At 46.2% G+C, this 14471-nt stretch overlaps 2 protein-coding genes across 2 annotated transcripts; both read right to left on the bottom strand.

Moving 5' to 3' along the window:
* Positions 1–3597: 3597 nt before the first annotated feature.
* Positions 3598–5547, bottom strand: LOC137309363 (zona pellucida sperm-binding protein 3-like). The gene is made up of 6 exons (XM_067977613.1): positions 5475–5547; positions 4461–4576; positions 4270–4373; positions 4001–4178; positions 3789–3915; positions 3598–3708 (listed from the first exon to the last, which is right to left on the bottom strand). The coding sequence occupies exons 2-6, from the start codon at positions 4574–4576 to the stop codon at positions 3598–3600; spliced, it is 636 nt and encodes a 211-aa protein (XP_067833714.1). The 5' UTR covers positions 5475–5547.
* Positions 5548–10533: 4986 nt separating this feature from the next.
* Positions 10534–13354, bottom strand: LOC137309389 (ferritin heavy chain A-like). Its single transcript, XM_067977638.1, has 4 exons — positions 13222–13354; positions 11814–11960; positions 11276–11401; positions 10534–10922 (listed from the first exon to the last, which is right to left on the bottom strand). Exons 1-4 carry the CDS (start codon positions 13321–13323, stop codon positions 10767–10769), a joined length of 531 nt encoding a protein of 176 aa, XP_067833739.1. The 5' UTR covers positions 13324–13354; the 3' UTR covers positions 10534–10766.
* Positions 13355–14471: the final 1117 nt, after the last annotated feature.

The following is a 14471-nucleotide window of genomic DNA, read 5'->3' as shown; positions in this document are numbered from 1 at the left end:
TGATGTGCGCATGTGCGAACATTCTCCCAGAGTGCAGCGCGGCCCGTCTCACAGATGGGGCCTTTTCTCCGCCGCTCTGCATTGTGGGAGATTCGGCCGCCATGACGGGCCCGGGTCACCGAGTTCATCCAATCACAGGTGAAGCTTCCCGGATTGGTGGAACCGACAGAGTGCAGGTGGTCTGTGGAGCGAGAGAATCTCTGAGAAGAGGGGCAGCCAATTGGGGAAATCACAGGAGGTGGTGACCGGTCATAAACCCAATCGGTGAATGACGGATTGAACCAAGGAAAGGAATGAAGAAACTCGACTGGGACCTGTGGGAACAGGCGGACTAATAAATTTAACCCGTGTCCAGTTCAGGTCACCACATGACAGGAAAGATGGGATTGCACCAGAGAGGGTACAGAGGAGATTTACAAGGATGGTCCAGGAGTGGAGAATTTTAGCTGTGAGGAAGGATTGGATCGGCTGGAGTTGTTTTCATTGGAACAGAGGAGGCTGAGGGGGGATTTAATTGAAGTGTATAAAATTATTGGGGGGGGCACACGGACTGCATCACTTCAAGGCGGCAGCTCACCACCCCCTTCCCAAGGACAATTAGAGATGGGCAATATATTCTGCCATTGCCAGTGACACCCACATCCCATGAACAAATAAAAAAAGGATATTAAGGTCCTATTTCCCTCAGCAGAGAGGCCAATAACCAGGGGGCATATATTTCAAGTAATTGGTAGAAGGATTGGAGGGGATCTCTGGATAATTTTTTTCACCCAGAGGGTGGTGTGGGTATGGACCTTACTGGCTGAAAGAGTGGTAGAGGTAGAAACCCACATCGCTTTTTAAAAAGTACTTCGATGTGCACTTGAAGTGCCGTCACCGACAAGGCTGCGGACCAAGACCAAGAGTGCGATCAGGCTGGATAGCTCTTTTTCAGCTGGCATAGACACAATGGGCCGAATAGCCTCCTTCTGTGCTGTAAATTTCTATGATTCTATAACTCCTAGTGTCAAATGTGACATGGCAAAAGATACTTGTTCATGATTCAAAAAAAATCTTTACAGAGAGGAAAGAAACAATGTGGAGCTCTGCCTGAAAGTGTTGTTCAGACAGACTCCATGAATTATTTTAAATGGGAGTGGTATAGGGACCTTGGAACAGAGGAACATTAAATTGGATGAGGGGAGAGGAAAGTCACCTGTTTCTGTACTGCAAGATCCTAAGCTTCATTGAGAATGAATTCTTGAAGCATTTCTACATGGTATTTTTTGCAACATTGTAAAAATATCCCAAAGTAGTTCTCCTGGTGACCTGGCCACTTTGTAAAGTCTCCCTGAAATGTTTACATGTAAATCAGACAACAGTCAGAAGAGGGTAGGATGGACCTACACTGCACTTGAATGTATTGTCATCTATTGGGTTTAAAGTTTCCAAACACTATTTATCAATAGTGTGAGGAAGCTGAGAGTGAAAGTGAGGAGGGGCCGTCTGACTGCAGTTTCCACTGGAAGAAAAATCACCTTCAGTGTGTACAGTGAGCAGAAATGAATTGCTATTGTTAAAAGTTCCCACTAACTCATTGTTATTCTACTTCAACAGAACGAGCCTGGATCTCCTGCTGTGTTTAAACACTAAACTTCAGTGATTATAGATTAAGTAAAATATTACCATGATTTGATTTAAATGGAGGCGTGGTTTCCACCCGCCAAAGAATGTTGTCTGAAGCGAGGGTGTTTACTGCTAACAGCTCCCATCCTGTTTAATAGACCCCCTGAATGTCTGATTTACCAGAAAGAAAAACCCAGCTCAATAAAGTTAAACATTCTCTTATTAATCTGAATATTTTATGAACAAATTTCAGTATTTCACAAGGCAAGGGTGGCCCAGACATGGATTGGACCTAATTTACTGTAAAGTTATAAAAACAGCCAGTTTAGCGACCAGGGGACATCACCTAAAAATTAGAATCAGGACTTTCAGGAGTGAAGTGAAGAGACACTTCTACACGTAAAGAGTGGGAGAAGTTAGGAACACTGCCACAAATGGCAGTTGATGCTCGCTCAATTGTTAAATCTATTATCTCAGCTTAAAATTTTGATAAGCAACAAAAAGGTAAGGGGTATGACTAAGGCAGGTATATGGAGTTATGTCACAGATCAACCATGATCTCATTGAATGGTGGACCAGGCTCGAGGGGCGAAATGACCTCCTCCTGTTCCGATGACCACCCTTCAAATACAGTGAATGATAAACAATGTAATTTGAAAATAGGACGAACTACTTACAAGACAATCCTGAGGGCCTGTCGTGAGGGGAAGCTGAGGATAAAGAAACTTCAATCTGTGCTCACAAGATGACAGGTGAAATTCAAATCCAACAGAGTTAAATCACAACCGCTGGGTTCCCCGTCCCTCACACTCTCACTGTGCCTGTACCCACTGGGCACAACATTGCCCCCTGTGTACATTAACCATTACACTGAACATTTGAAATCTACCTGGAGCCCCACCCCCACGAAACAAGAATCTTTATACCAGGGGCAGAGATCTTCAATCTTGGAGGAGAGTTCCAAGTCCACTGACTTTCAATACTATTGGTGTTTGGACAATTAGTTCCAAAAGGGAAAGTTTAACTGGAGTTTGGAGCCCGTGTGGGATTCGAGTGATCAATGGCCACGGGACACCAAGGGAATGATTGGGCCGTCAACCAGCCGGCACCAGTACCTCAGGCCAGTCCCACTGTCCCTTCAGAGTTCATTGACCTGCACAATGAGGGCCTGGCAAGCCTTCACCCATTGCTGCAGCCATCCCTGGACTGGGTCTGGATACACTATTACCAACCATTCTGCCACTACTTACATGGACCCATTAAAACCCATTTCACGAACAGGAGGAACTGTGGAGGAGTGCGGAGTGTTACTAACAGAATTGAGCACTTGTTGCATGCTGATTGGAGCCAGATAATGAAAAATGAGCAACCAGCCATTAGAAGATACAAGTAGTCACTGCTTTATTGGTCATTTGATAACGAGTTGAACTGGGTTTGCTTGTGTTTCCTGTACAGGAACAAGGCGATCAAAGAAGCAGAGATCAGAGAGACAGCGGTCACAGTCAGGGCCAGGATCAGGACCACCTCAGACTCCACATCGAAAAAGCAACAAGAAACCAATGGTCAGTGAAGGAAATACTGAGGGGAAAATGGAAACTAGCAGTCGGCCAACTCACCACCCGGAGACCTCTCCTGCATCCTTTGCTCAAGCTCATGAAGGGACTCAGTTGCCAGCTCTGTCACATCAGGATCCAGAATGACCAGTGTTCCAAGTGAGGCCTCACCCTCCCACTTCAATTCAGCATCACTCTCTGCAATATCAAACATTCCAGTTAGAGAGGGTAAAGGGTGACCACCAACATAGAGAGGATCAATGTCCTACCAGGTCCAGATACAAGATCCCTCCTTCCTCTGGAATCAGGTCGGAAATCCCTCGTGGCACTGCAGCTGCCCAGATGACAACAGGCACACACATCATTGGTCGATTCTTCCAATGGGGTCCAGCTGAACCAGAGAATCTGTTTATCAACCAGGTTGTCCATCACCCTTTAATCAACACATCCCTGAGTGAGAGGGAACTTGCATATTCTGGAAAGTACAAGCTTTGTTCATGGAATCTCTCCGATCCGCTGCAGCAACTTTCAGGTGACAGGTGATGAAAATCTGAGGGACACATTCAATACAAGTTGTTATTTAGTGACCTCCTCCCAACATGGGGAACCCAATGTTTGGCTTCCTCTTACCAAGGAACGGTCATCTCCAAAGAAGCGGAACGCATCCAGGTCAAACTGGAGTTTGTCCAGCTCACGTTCACCTCTTGGCAACACAAAGGTTGAAAAGGAGTCCTCAGCTTTGCTGTCCAGGAGGCAACTGAAGAAAGATTTAAAAAGGGACAAAGTGAATTAAGTGAACCGATTGAGACAGAACCAGCTGGAGAAAGCAGAGAGCTCCTTACCCATGGTAGTCAATGATGTTGTATCTTGGGGTGGAATCCTTGTCTGGGCTCAATGTCGCTGCACAGCTGTCAATGTAGAGCTTCAAGGGCATGTGGTTGGTCATTGAAACAGAGGCCTCAATGTGAATGAGGTCACCCAGGTCGTAGACAGTCAAGGTGCGCTCTGTAAGCCAGTCATCTGAAGTACAAGAGGACAAGGGTTGGAGACAGTGGGTGTAACTCCCAGTGGGAGACGACAGAAAAGCACTCCCCATCCACCCATCACATACCGTTCATAAGACGCAGTGAGAATGACAGAAGCCCTTCTCCAGACTTGGTCGAGCTGAATGGGATCCAGGTGGACTTGATAGGGTCACTGCTCACATTGCCCTTCCTGAAAGGACAGTACAGTAATTTCAGGACAACTTCACAGAACTGCACCTGCTGTAGACCTTATTTGCAATAGAGTAAAGATTCTTACCTAAAATAGTGGCACTCAATGGGAATGACTGCTCCATTAGTTCTCACAATGACAGATCCACGAGCATTTGGGGTGTGGTTCAGGTGGGTGGTGTCGACCAGGAAATCTCCAGCCATCTGAAAGACATCAGGTTAAGAAATGAAGAGCTGGTCTCATTGAACAAAAGCTATTTCTGGTCATTTTCCTACCCTGTTAAACAGCAGTTTAAGGGGTTTCAGCTGCTCCTCAATGACACATGATTGAAGTAGCTCCACCATTGGTAGAAGTTGCCTGCAGCAGCCTCTGTTACTCTGCTCAGTCCACCTTCTATTCCAGGGGACTTCAGGCCTGCAGTCAGAAACCCCTGAAATGATTGGCACTGCCAGATTTGATGAGCATTCTTTCCCATATAGATTAGAGCTTTTACCTTAAGGGGCTCAAGTTACCCCTGATATGGAGCACAAAACACAACATCACTTTTAAATCTCATCTGTGTCCGTGGAATCAAGGGGATTGGCAGGTGCAACAACCAAAAGTGGAGTTCCCCTTTAATACACTGTATCCCAATTATTGTTCCACTTGTTTCATCTTTCAAGGGAAGTCTCAACAGGAACTTCCACACTGAACATTCATTGACCACAAGTTGAGGCAACAGGCCTGAATATCCACAGGAAGGAACGGAAAAGATAAATCAATTGAGGCACAAAAGAACAGAGTGGTTTGGAGAAATGCAGGTGAAGGTTCAAGGTCAATCGAATTGAATCTCAGAGTTGGAGAGTAGCAATGACCCATTTAAGAAAGATGCAGTCCCTCAGTGACAAGTTGAAGTTCTTTTTAAATATAAAGTGAAGATTGACATGTCAACATAAAGAAGTAGTTTCACACAGGGTGATACTTCACAGTGGGCAAAAATTTATACACAGATTTCATTCAAGGATCTCCTCAGTGGCTGGAGTTTCACCCGATGTTAATGAGTTCAGAGTGGGCAGTAATCTACACAGTGAAATTGGAGGAAGAGTTGAGGAATCACATTACCTGCAATCTGCTGCCACATTCATGGAGCCCATAGTCAAAGAGGACAGTGTGGTTTTGAGAGTAGATCCCAGTTGGCCGACAACCTGCTGTCCCCAGGGTCAGGTCAGCAGCTTTAATCAGGTGCCTGGTTCTAAATAAATCCATGTCTACCCTCACCAGCAGGTTCTGCTCTCCACACTGCACCATCACAGTCTGCAGTGGAGACAGACTTCTCCCCTCAGACACACTGAAATGGGAATCAAAGGGAGGGACAGGGGGAGGGACTCTCTGGGGCACAGGGGTGGGTTTTACTCTTCTCCATGGAAATCTCTGGCCTCGAAACTGTTGCCAAATATCAGAGCAACAAACGGCTCCAACTAACACCAGCACTGGGAACAAACCTCTCATTACAAAATCCCCCATGATACCAAACAACTCAACTATCACTTTACCCACCAACCAGCACCTTTTTTTTTTCTCTTTTTTTTCCCTTTTTTTCTTTTTCTTTTATCACTTTACCCACCAACCAGCACCCTTTTTTTTCCTTTTTTTTGTGTTTTTTAGGCCCCCCTTTTATCAGAAGGGGGGGGTGTAGGGTGTGCTTAAGTACTAAAAACCAAATAAAACGAAACCAGGCATCAAATTAAAATTTTATTTTCCTCGTCCAGGATGCACTCCAGCCCCTGCAGTGCCCACCGGTCGTGGAAAGCCTCAAGCGTACCGGCAGACACCGCGTGCTCCATCTCCAGGGCCACCCGGGCGCGGAGCAACCCGCGAAAGAGAGGCAGACAGGCCGAGCGCCCGCCCCCACGGACCGCGAGCATCCTGGACCTGTGGATATCCAGGATGCACTCCAGTTTCGTCTAGTTTTCTGGTGGGTCAGTGGCGGGTGGACTCCCTGCCGGAGGAGCTCAGGCCTTTCGCCTGGAGTACCACGCACCTCCGGTACCTGGGAGTCGACCTCGGCCCTGCCGAGGAAGCCTGGCCGGCGAACTGGGAAGAGCTGGAGGCCAAGGTCGCCGCTCGCCTGGCGCGCTGGACAGGACTGCTCCGAGTGTTATCCTACAGGGGTCGAGTGCTGGTCATAAACCAGCTGGTGGCCGCCATGTTGTGGTACCGGTTGGTCACTTTGACCCCACCCCCCGAGTTTGTCGCCAAGATTCAGAGGAAGTTCGTCGACTTCTTCTGGGCCAGAGGGATACACTGGGTCGCTGCCGCGGTCCTGAGTCTCCCGCTTAGGGAGGGCGGTCAGGGGCTGGTGTGCGTCCGCACCCAGGTGGCAACTTTCCGCCTTTGGATGCTGCGGCGATACCTGTACGTTGAGCGTCCTCTTAGATGGCGTGCGCTGGCGACGTATTTTTTCCGCCAGCTGCACGGCCTGAACTACGACACGCAGCTCCTGTTCGTCTCGCTGTTGGGCGGCCGCACGTCTTTGCAGGAGCTGCCTGTCTTGTACCAGGATCTGCTCAGGGTCTGGAACATGGTCGCCTCCGGTCGGAGCTCTCGCCCGTCAGGGGTAGCGGCCGTCCTGCAGGAGCCGCTGCTCGGGAATCCGTTCCTCCGCGATGTCGGCTTCGGCCACTCGCGGCTGTCGGTGCGGAGGGCCGTGGCCGGTCGGGTGACCAGAGTCAGGGACGTCCTGGATGGCGGTGGGTCGGGTTGGTTGGAGCCGTGGGCGCTCGCCGCACGGATGTCCTCGTGGCGTGCCGGGGACGCGGCCATCGCCATCCGGGCGTTGAAATCTGCGCTCGGCCCTGACTCCACTCGGGGTGTGGAGGCGGCTCAGGCGTGCGGAGCCATCCCGTCCGACCTGACCCCCGTTCGGACGGAGTTCCTCCTCGGCGCCAAACCCCGGAACCTCCCTCGGGGGGCCGCGCCTCACAACTTGAGCCGTCTCTCGGAAATTCCCTCCGTGCCGTTTCACACCGCGCGGAGGGATTTCCTGTACGGGCTGCTCCTGCACACCATCCACTTCCTCGCCCTCGTCTCTCGGCCGGACACGCCCTGGCGTACCATCCTGCCATCCGGCGGAGACGGGGGTTCCCAGTGGGGGGCTCTCTACTCAGGGATCCTCCCGTGTTCCATCGGGGATCTGGGGTGGAGGGTGGCGCACGGAGCAGTCGCGTGCAACCGGCGGTTACGCCATTTCACGGACACCCAGGCCGCTTGTGATTTCTGCGGCCCGGAGGAGTCCGTGTTTCATTTGTTCACGGGGTGTGCGAGACTGCAGCCCCTGTTTGATTATTTGAAGGGGCTGCTCCTCAAGTTCTGGCTGCATTTCAGTCCCACGCTCCTGATCTTTGGCCGCCCGGTGAGGAGGGGAGCGGGCAGGTCGGTGGACGTTCTCGTGGGCCTGCTCCTGGGCCTGTCCAAGGTGGCCATCCACAGGTCTCGGATGATCGTGGTCCGTGGGGGCGGTCGCTCGGCCTGTCTGCCTCTCTTCCGCGGAATGCTCCGCGCCCGGCTGGCCCTGGAGATGGAGCACGCGGTGTCTGCCGGTACGCTCGAGGCTTTCCACGACCGGTGGGCACTGCAGGGGCTGGAGTGTATCCTGGACGAGGAGAATAAAATTTTAATTTGAACACTTGGTTTTGGTTTGTTTGGTTTTAGTATTTAAGCACACCCCACACCCCCTTCTTATAAAAGGGGGGCCTAACAAAATAAAAAAAAAGGAAAAAAAGGGAAAAAAAAATCTGAAAGTGAAAAAAAAAAGAAAAAAAAAATCTGAAAGTTTCTCTTTGTTTCAATCTCTTGGAATCATAACTTTGAATTATTTGATAATAATTTGATATTTTCACTGAAGTGGCTTTTCATAATCTGGTCAAGTTTATTACTTGTTGGTGATTGTGATGTTGAGACAATATTCAAAGCAATCAAGTTGTCTTGAGTGAATTTGCAAACCACCATTGGTCAGAGAAATGGAAATTCCATCCCATGGATGGTGTGAATCGTCCCCAGTTCTAATATCGAGAATGGGTGTGTCTGAGGATTGGCAGCATGGGGGCATCAACTGGGCAAAGCATTGTGGGATGCATCATTTTTAGTTTTGATTCTCATGAAATGTTGTTTGGTAAAATTCAGGATATTCAGCGAGAATGAGAGGCAGTGAAGATTACTGAATGCAATGTCACCCACACAAACATCTCCATTTGTGTCAGCTGTGGCTCAGTGGCAGCACTCTCACCTCAGAGTCAGAAGGTTGTTGGTTCAAGTCATCATCTAGAGACTTGAGCACATAATCTAGGCTGACTAAGGGAGTGCTGTACTGTCGGAGGTGCCGTCTTTTGGATGTGATATTAAATCGAGGCCTCATCTGCTCTCTCAGGTGGACGTAAAATATCCCACAGCACTATTTCGAGGAAGAGCAGCGGAGTTCTCCCCAATATCTGGACCAATATTTATCCCTCAACTAACATCACTAAAACAGATTATCAGGTCAATATTTCATTGCTGTTTTTGGGTCCTTGCTGGAGGCAAATTGACTGCCGCATTTCTTACCTTACAACAGTGACTACACCTCAAAGGTGCGAACTATGCAGCAGTCAAAGCTACCAGATAATCCACACTGACTCCTAAAATTATGGCTCAACAACGTATGAAATGTGGTGACATTGATATCCCAAAAGTGCCTTTAGAGATCATAATATCCTACTATTACAGCACAGAAAGAAGCCATTCAGCCCATTGTGCCTATGCTGCCTCTTTGAAAGAGCTATCCAATTAGTCCCACTCCCCTGCTCTTTCCCCCTTCAAGTATTTATCCAATTTCCTTTTGAAAGTTATTAAATCTGCTTCCACCACCCGATGAGGCAATGCATTCCAGATCAGAACACTGAAAAAAGTTTCGTGTCACTTCTGGTTCTTTTACCAATCACCTTAAATCTGTGTTTGCTGGTTACTAACCGGTCTGCTACTGGAATCAGTTTCCCCTTATTTACTCCATCAATATAAAGATATTAACATGGACTGACTGAAGACGGCAATTCTATCACACCCAGTGCAAGTCACAAGTTCCTAAACTTCACTTGGAAACACTGGATAATTACAGCTACAGCATCAACATTTGAATCCATTCATAGGGGTGAAGGAGATGAATGGAGAACCCATAGGATTTGGAAAGGTTGATTAGAATTTGGTATGGAACACACAATAGGACTAGAGGCAAATCGACACATTTATGGAGGAGCTGATTGTATTGTGTTTATGAATTGATGGCATTGGGATGTGGAGTTTCAGGCAAAATATCTATTTAACTTGGTTTCAATGAAATGGTGATCCAGCAGAATTTAGAATTGTAATCTAGTATTAACTGCACAATGGGATAAATACAAATTGATAGATTTATGGATGAGCTGCTTATATTGGGTTTATGAATTGATGGAACAGTAGTGGTATGGAAGAGTTTAGGAGCCTTATCTATTCAACTTAATGGTTCAAGTTCGTTGTTTAGTGCATTTACTACATCTCCCAGAAGGAAGATTTTGTTTGCTGGAGTTTAGTTCGAGGTATTTTTTCCTGTACCATACCCAATTTATTATTCATGGGGGAGATTAACAGGGGGTTGGGGGCAGAAGATGAAAATGAAGGGAAATAGACAAACAGGGAACCTGCACTCCCCCATATGAGACCTATTTGACTCCAAACAAACAGTTTATTAGGAGTAATAGTGAGTGATTTCATAAGCTACCCCAACTACCTACTGAGGTCTGTCGCATCTTTGAAAAAAAAGCATCTGGATTGTTCTTCCCCAGGCAGATACTATTCTTCAAAAAATTGCCTATTGGACTGAAATTACTAGTTCACTTTCCTTGTGTTTTATTGGAACAAAATGTTACAGCAGCTGATTTTGCATCATTAATGAGTTAAACAGTTGATAATATGCAGTACTAATAGGAACAGTAACTCATTACTGTATTGTTCTTTGCATTGAAATCAGCAGTAATCATTTTACTGCATAAATACAATTTACACTCAAGGCAGACACATTGGCTCTCAACACCCAAGTCACTACATTGATATGACCCCAGAAGAAAAAATGTCATAGGGCAGAATCTCACCCGAAAGCCAATACATAGCCCAATGTAATTTGTTACAACAGCTGAATTATGTTAATCTGAAAAATAAGCAATCACTCAATTTACAAGGAGCCAAAACCCAGTCTTCTGTAACAGTTTATTTCCAGTTACTATTACATTTCACATCAAGAGCCCAGGTCTCACAGCTCTTAGTACAAAGTCACCATTGCTACAGGATAGGGGTTCTTCAGACTATAAACAGGAGTACTGAACAATAAGCTTTATCCCTGCAGTCAGTTCAATCACTCTCCCCCAGGGTGAGCTTGTCAAACAGGTACACTCCCATGCCATTCTCAGGGGCTCCCAGTCTCTTCAGGTTGGTGATGTGATCTCCAAGCTTCTTGATCATCTTCACTTGTTCATCCAAGTAGTGGGTCTCCAGGAAGTCAGACAACTGGAAGAAAAGATGGAAAATAGTTATGTCCAGCAAGAGATGGAGGAAGATCTGAGCTTCTCCAAGGGTTTGGATTTTAATCTTCTTGGTCTGGAGGATAGTCAAGTGGTGCACTTTAGATTGATGCATTTTATACAGTAACTTTGCTCTATTAAGTGCTTAGATCCTGGGATCAGATACATTTATTTCTAATGCAGACAGTAGGGCAATCTCCCTTTCCTGTCTCCCCTCCCCAATAAAATTTGAGCATGACACCAACAAAGCTATTGGGTATGAAGATCTTTTGAATAGGCTCAAGGACAGTAAATTTCCACCACCTCGAACTTACCCAAAGGCCCACATTAAAAACTTACATGAGCGTCTGTCCTCTCAGTGGAGAGTTTGTGCAGATCCAGCAGACTCTGGTTCACATTCTTCTCCATCTGCAGAGCTCTCTGCATCGCCTCCAGACCATTGCTCCACTCATCCTGCTCTGGCTTCTGAAAAGGGAATCAGGTCTCAGCCAGTTCACTTAATGGATTAAACAAAATACACAAGAAAGTACTGAAGGAAAATAGGGGTGAAAAGCAATCAGATGTCCATGTTGCCATGAACCAATTGTCCCAAGAATATAGAATTACACCACCACAACCACGAGTCAAATAGTATAAATGTCTTTAAGGAGAAGTACTGAGGGAGACAGTAATAGATGGATGTGATGATAGGGCAAGATGAAGGTGGGAGGCAGCTCACGTGGAGCATAAACACCAGCATAGACCAATTGGGCTAAATGTCCGGATTCTGTGCTGGACATTCTATGTAATTATGTGCATTAGAACAAATTGCTTTAGAAATATTTAAAATTGTCCATTTAAGGGGAGCCATTCAGAAGGCCACTCCATTAAATCTAACCTTGATATCCTCCAAGATGACTCGGCCCCCACGCTGATTCTGGAATTTCAGCAGTTTCTCAGCGTGCTCCCATTCCTCATGCGACTGCTCCTTGAAGAACTCAGCAAAGTGACGTAGGGCAACATCATCCCGGTCAAAATAATAGGACTGGTGAGATCAAAAGTAGTTGGGTATCAGAATTATCATCATGGGTATTGTACATAAAGCCAACCTCAATATTTTGCTTTCTGTCAAGGGTTCAAGTCTCACTGAGCTTGTAGGCAGATGGTTCTGAAAACTAGCACAGGCTGACTTGCTTCACTAACCTGGTAGTGAGATAATCTCACTCCTAGCAATAGGGAAGCTGGCCAATGGAAAATTACCAATTCAGCTTTGAACATGCTCAACACAATATTTCACTTTAATCTTCACACCAAAGACTGAATTATATGTCTAGAAATTAGTGAAGGAACATAAAAGCTTACATCCTTTTCATGACTGAAATTTGAAACAAACCCCTTTCTACAACTACCACAAACAGCATTAACTTAGCACCTTCAACACTAAACATCAAGGCATTTCAGAGGAGAAACAGATACCAAGCAGTAAGAGTTGCATGACTAGAAACTGTTAGCATTTGAATGCTTTGAGAGACAGACAGAGGTAGGAAGGCAAAGGGATTAACAGTTACACTGAGTAGGACCAAAATGGCTGAAGGCCCTACCACCAATAGAGCAAAGGCAGAGAGAGAAGACAGACAGGGACAAGCTGGTACTTAAAAAGTGAAGGTTCAGAGCATAGAAACAGAAGTGGGACATACAGCCATTTGAGCCAACTCAATGATTTAATTAGAACATGGATCTGTACATCAACTCATCCTTCAATACCCTGACCCAACAAAAGATTTCAGTCTTGAAAGCACCAATTAATCCCCAACATCCACAGACTTTCAAGGGAGAGAGTTCTAGATTTCCAGTACCTTTGAGGGGAAAAGTGCTTCCTCACTTACCTCCTAAATGGACCAGCTCTAATTTAAGATTATGACCCCCCCCCCCATTGCAAGGAGAATGTGGGGAAAGACTGTGGAGAGATGTAGAATAGAGGGTAAGAAATATGAATCCCAGGCATTGAATGCAGAGTGTATTGCAAAACACAACTTCAATAGAAAGCTCAGACACCAGGAAAGTGAACAATTGAGATTTAAGATATAGAATGTGGTGCAACTACTGCAAGGAAGGGGGAGACATTTTGATAATGACTGTACAATAAATCACATTATATTACAGCTTTAAAAAGACACTCACCATCCATCAATTGGGGGGAGGGGGTGCAGATTAGAGAAAAGGCAATAGATGAGTTGGAGAAAACAGAATTTTGTAATGTCACATTAGAATCTCCAATGTGAAGGGGTCAAAGAAACAAAACTCACCATAGAAAGATAAACATAGGAGGAATAGAGCTCCATATTGATCTGCTTGTTGACACCATCCTCACACTCCTTGTGATAGTTCTGACACACTTGGGAAGCCATCTTTAAATTAACTTTAACAAAACTAAACAACTCTATTGAAGCAAGAAACTGAAAAACAGCCACCCAAAGCTCCATATTTATACTGCTGGTTAATCCTGGGCGTGGCAGCCTAGATGATGCGTGACAGTTGGCAATACCCAATCAGAAATTACATCCTCTCTCAGAACACCAATCAAGAAAAGGGAGGAGGGGAGATGACACCCAGAGCCAGTCAGAACTTTGAAGGAGGAGCATCATTGGCTGACAATTCAATAAAGATCCAATTGCTTTGACTTTCCTCAAACTGTAAAATCTGTTTCCGTGACCGGTGGGCACCGCAGGGACTGGAATGCATCCTGGATCGATGTAATAAAATTATAATTTGACACTTATTTTGGGTTTATTGATTTACTGCACATAAACACAACCAACCCCCCCTCCCCTTCTTATAAAAGGGGGGCCTAAAACACAAAAAAAGGAAAAGCAAAAAAACCATGGCTGCTCTTCCATCCCACACTCCAAAGAAAAAAAAATCTGATCGCGACCATATTCTTGACCATAATCGACCTTTCTTTGATGGACCAATAAGGGAGACTCTGGGTTGCCCCAGGGTCACCAAACATAAACCATCACAAGTGGCCCTCTCAGGGCACCACTAATATTGGATGGTCCAATCAAACTGAAAAGATACCAAAATAAGCATCAAGTGCCACCAAAAACAACAGGATACTTTCCCAATTAAATCAGGATTCTATTATTGATGTCTGAAAGACAGTCTATACCCTGCGGTGCCCAGCGGTCGCGGAAGGCATCAAGCGTAACGGTGGACACCACATGCTCCCTCTCCGGGGCCACCCGGGCACTTGACCATAATGGACCAAATTGTCAATTGGTGGATCGGCCCCCATCCCATCGGTTATGGTCACTGATCGTGACGGTTCAAAGATCCAGAACCACAGGTTTAATTGTTGTTTGCGGGTCAGTGTCTTTGAATAATTCTGGATGGATCCGTGAGTTGGTTATTTGGCAAGTAGCTGCGGGTTTGAGGCAACATCCAAACAGATCAGAGCCTGTGAACAGCAACCAACAGCGAGTCAGGCGAATGGAAAGTGGGTGTGATGAACGTGTTAAACACAAGTCCTTCAATACTCCATCAATTCTAGGGTCAG

This window comes from Heptranchias perlo, unplaced genomic scaffold (genome assembly GCF_035084215.1).
Source record: "Heptranchias perlo isolate sHepPer1 unplaced genomic scaffold, sHepPer1.hap1 HAP1_SCAFFOLD_163, whole genome shotgun sequence".
NCBI classification, from domain to species: domain Eukaryota; kingdom Metazoa; phylum Chordata; class Chondrichthyes; order Hexanchiformes; family Hexanchidae; genus Heptranchias; species Heptranchias perlo.
Note: the sequence above shows the minus strand (reverse complement) of the source record. Positions and strands in the feature narration are given on the sequence as shown.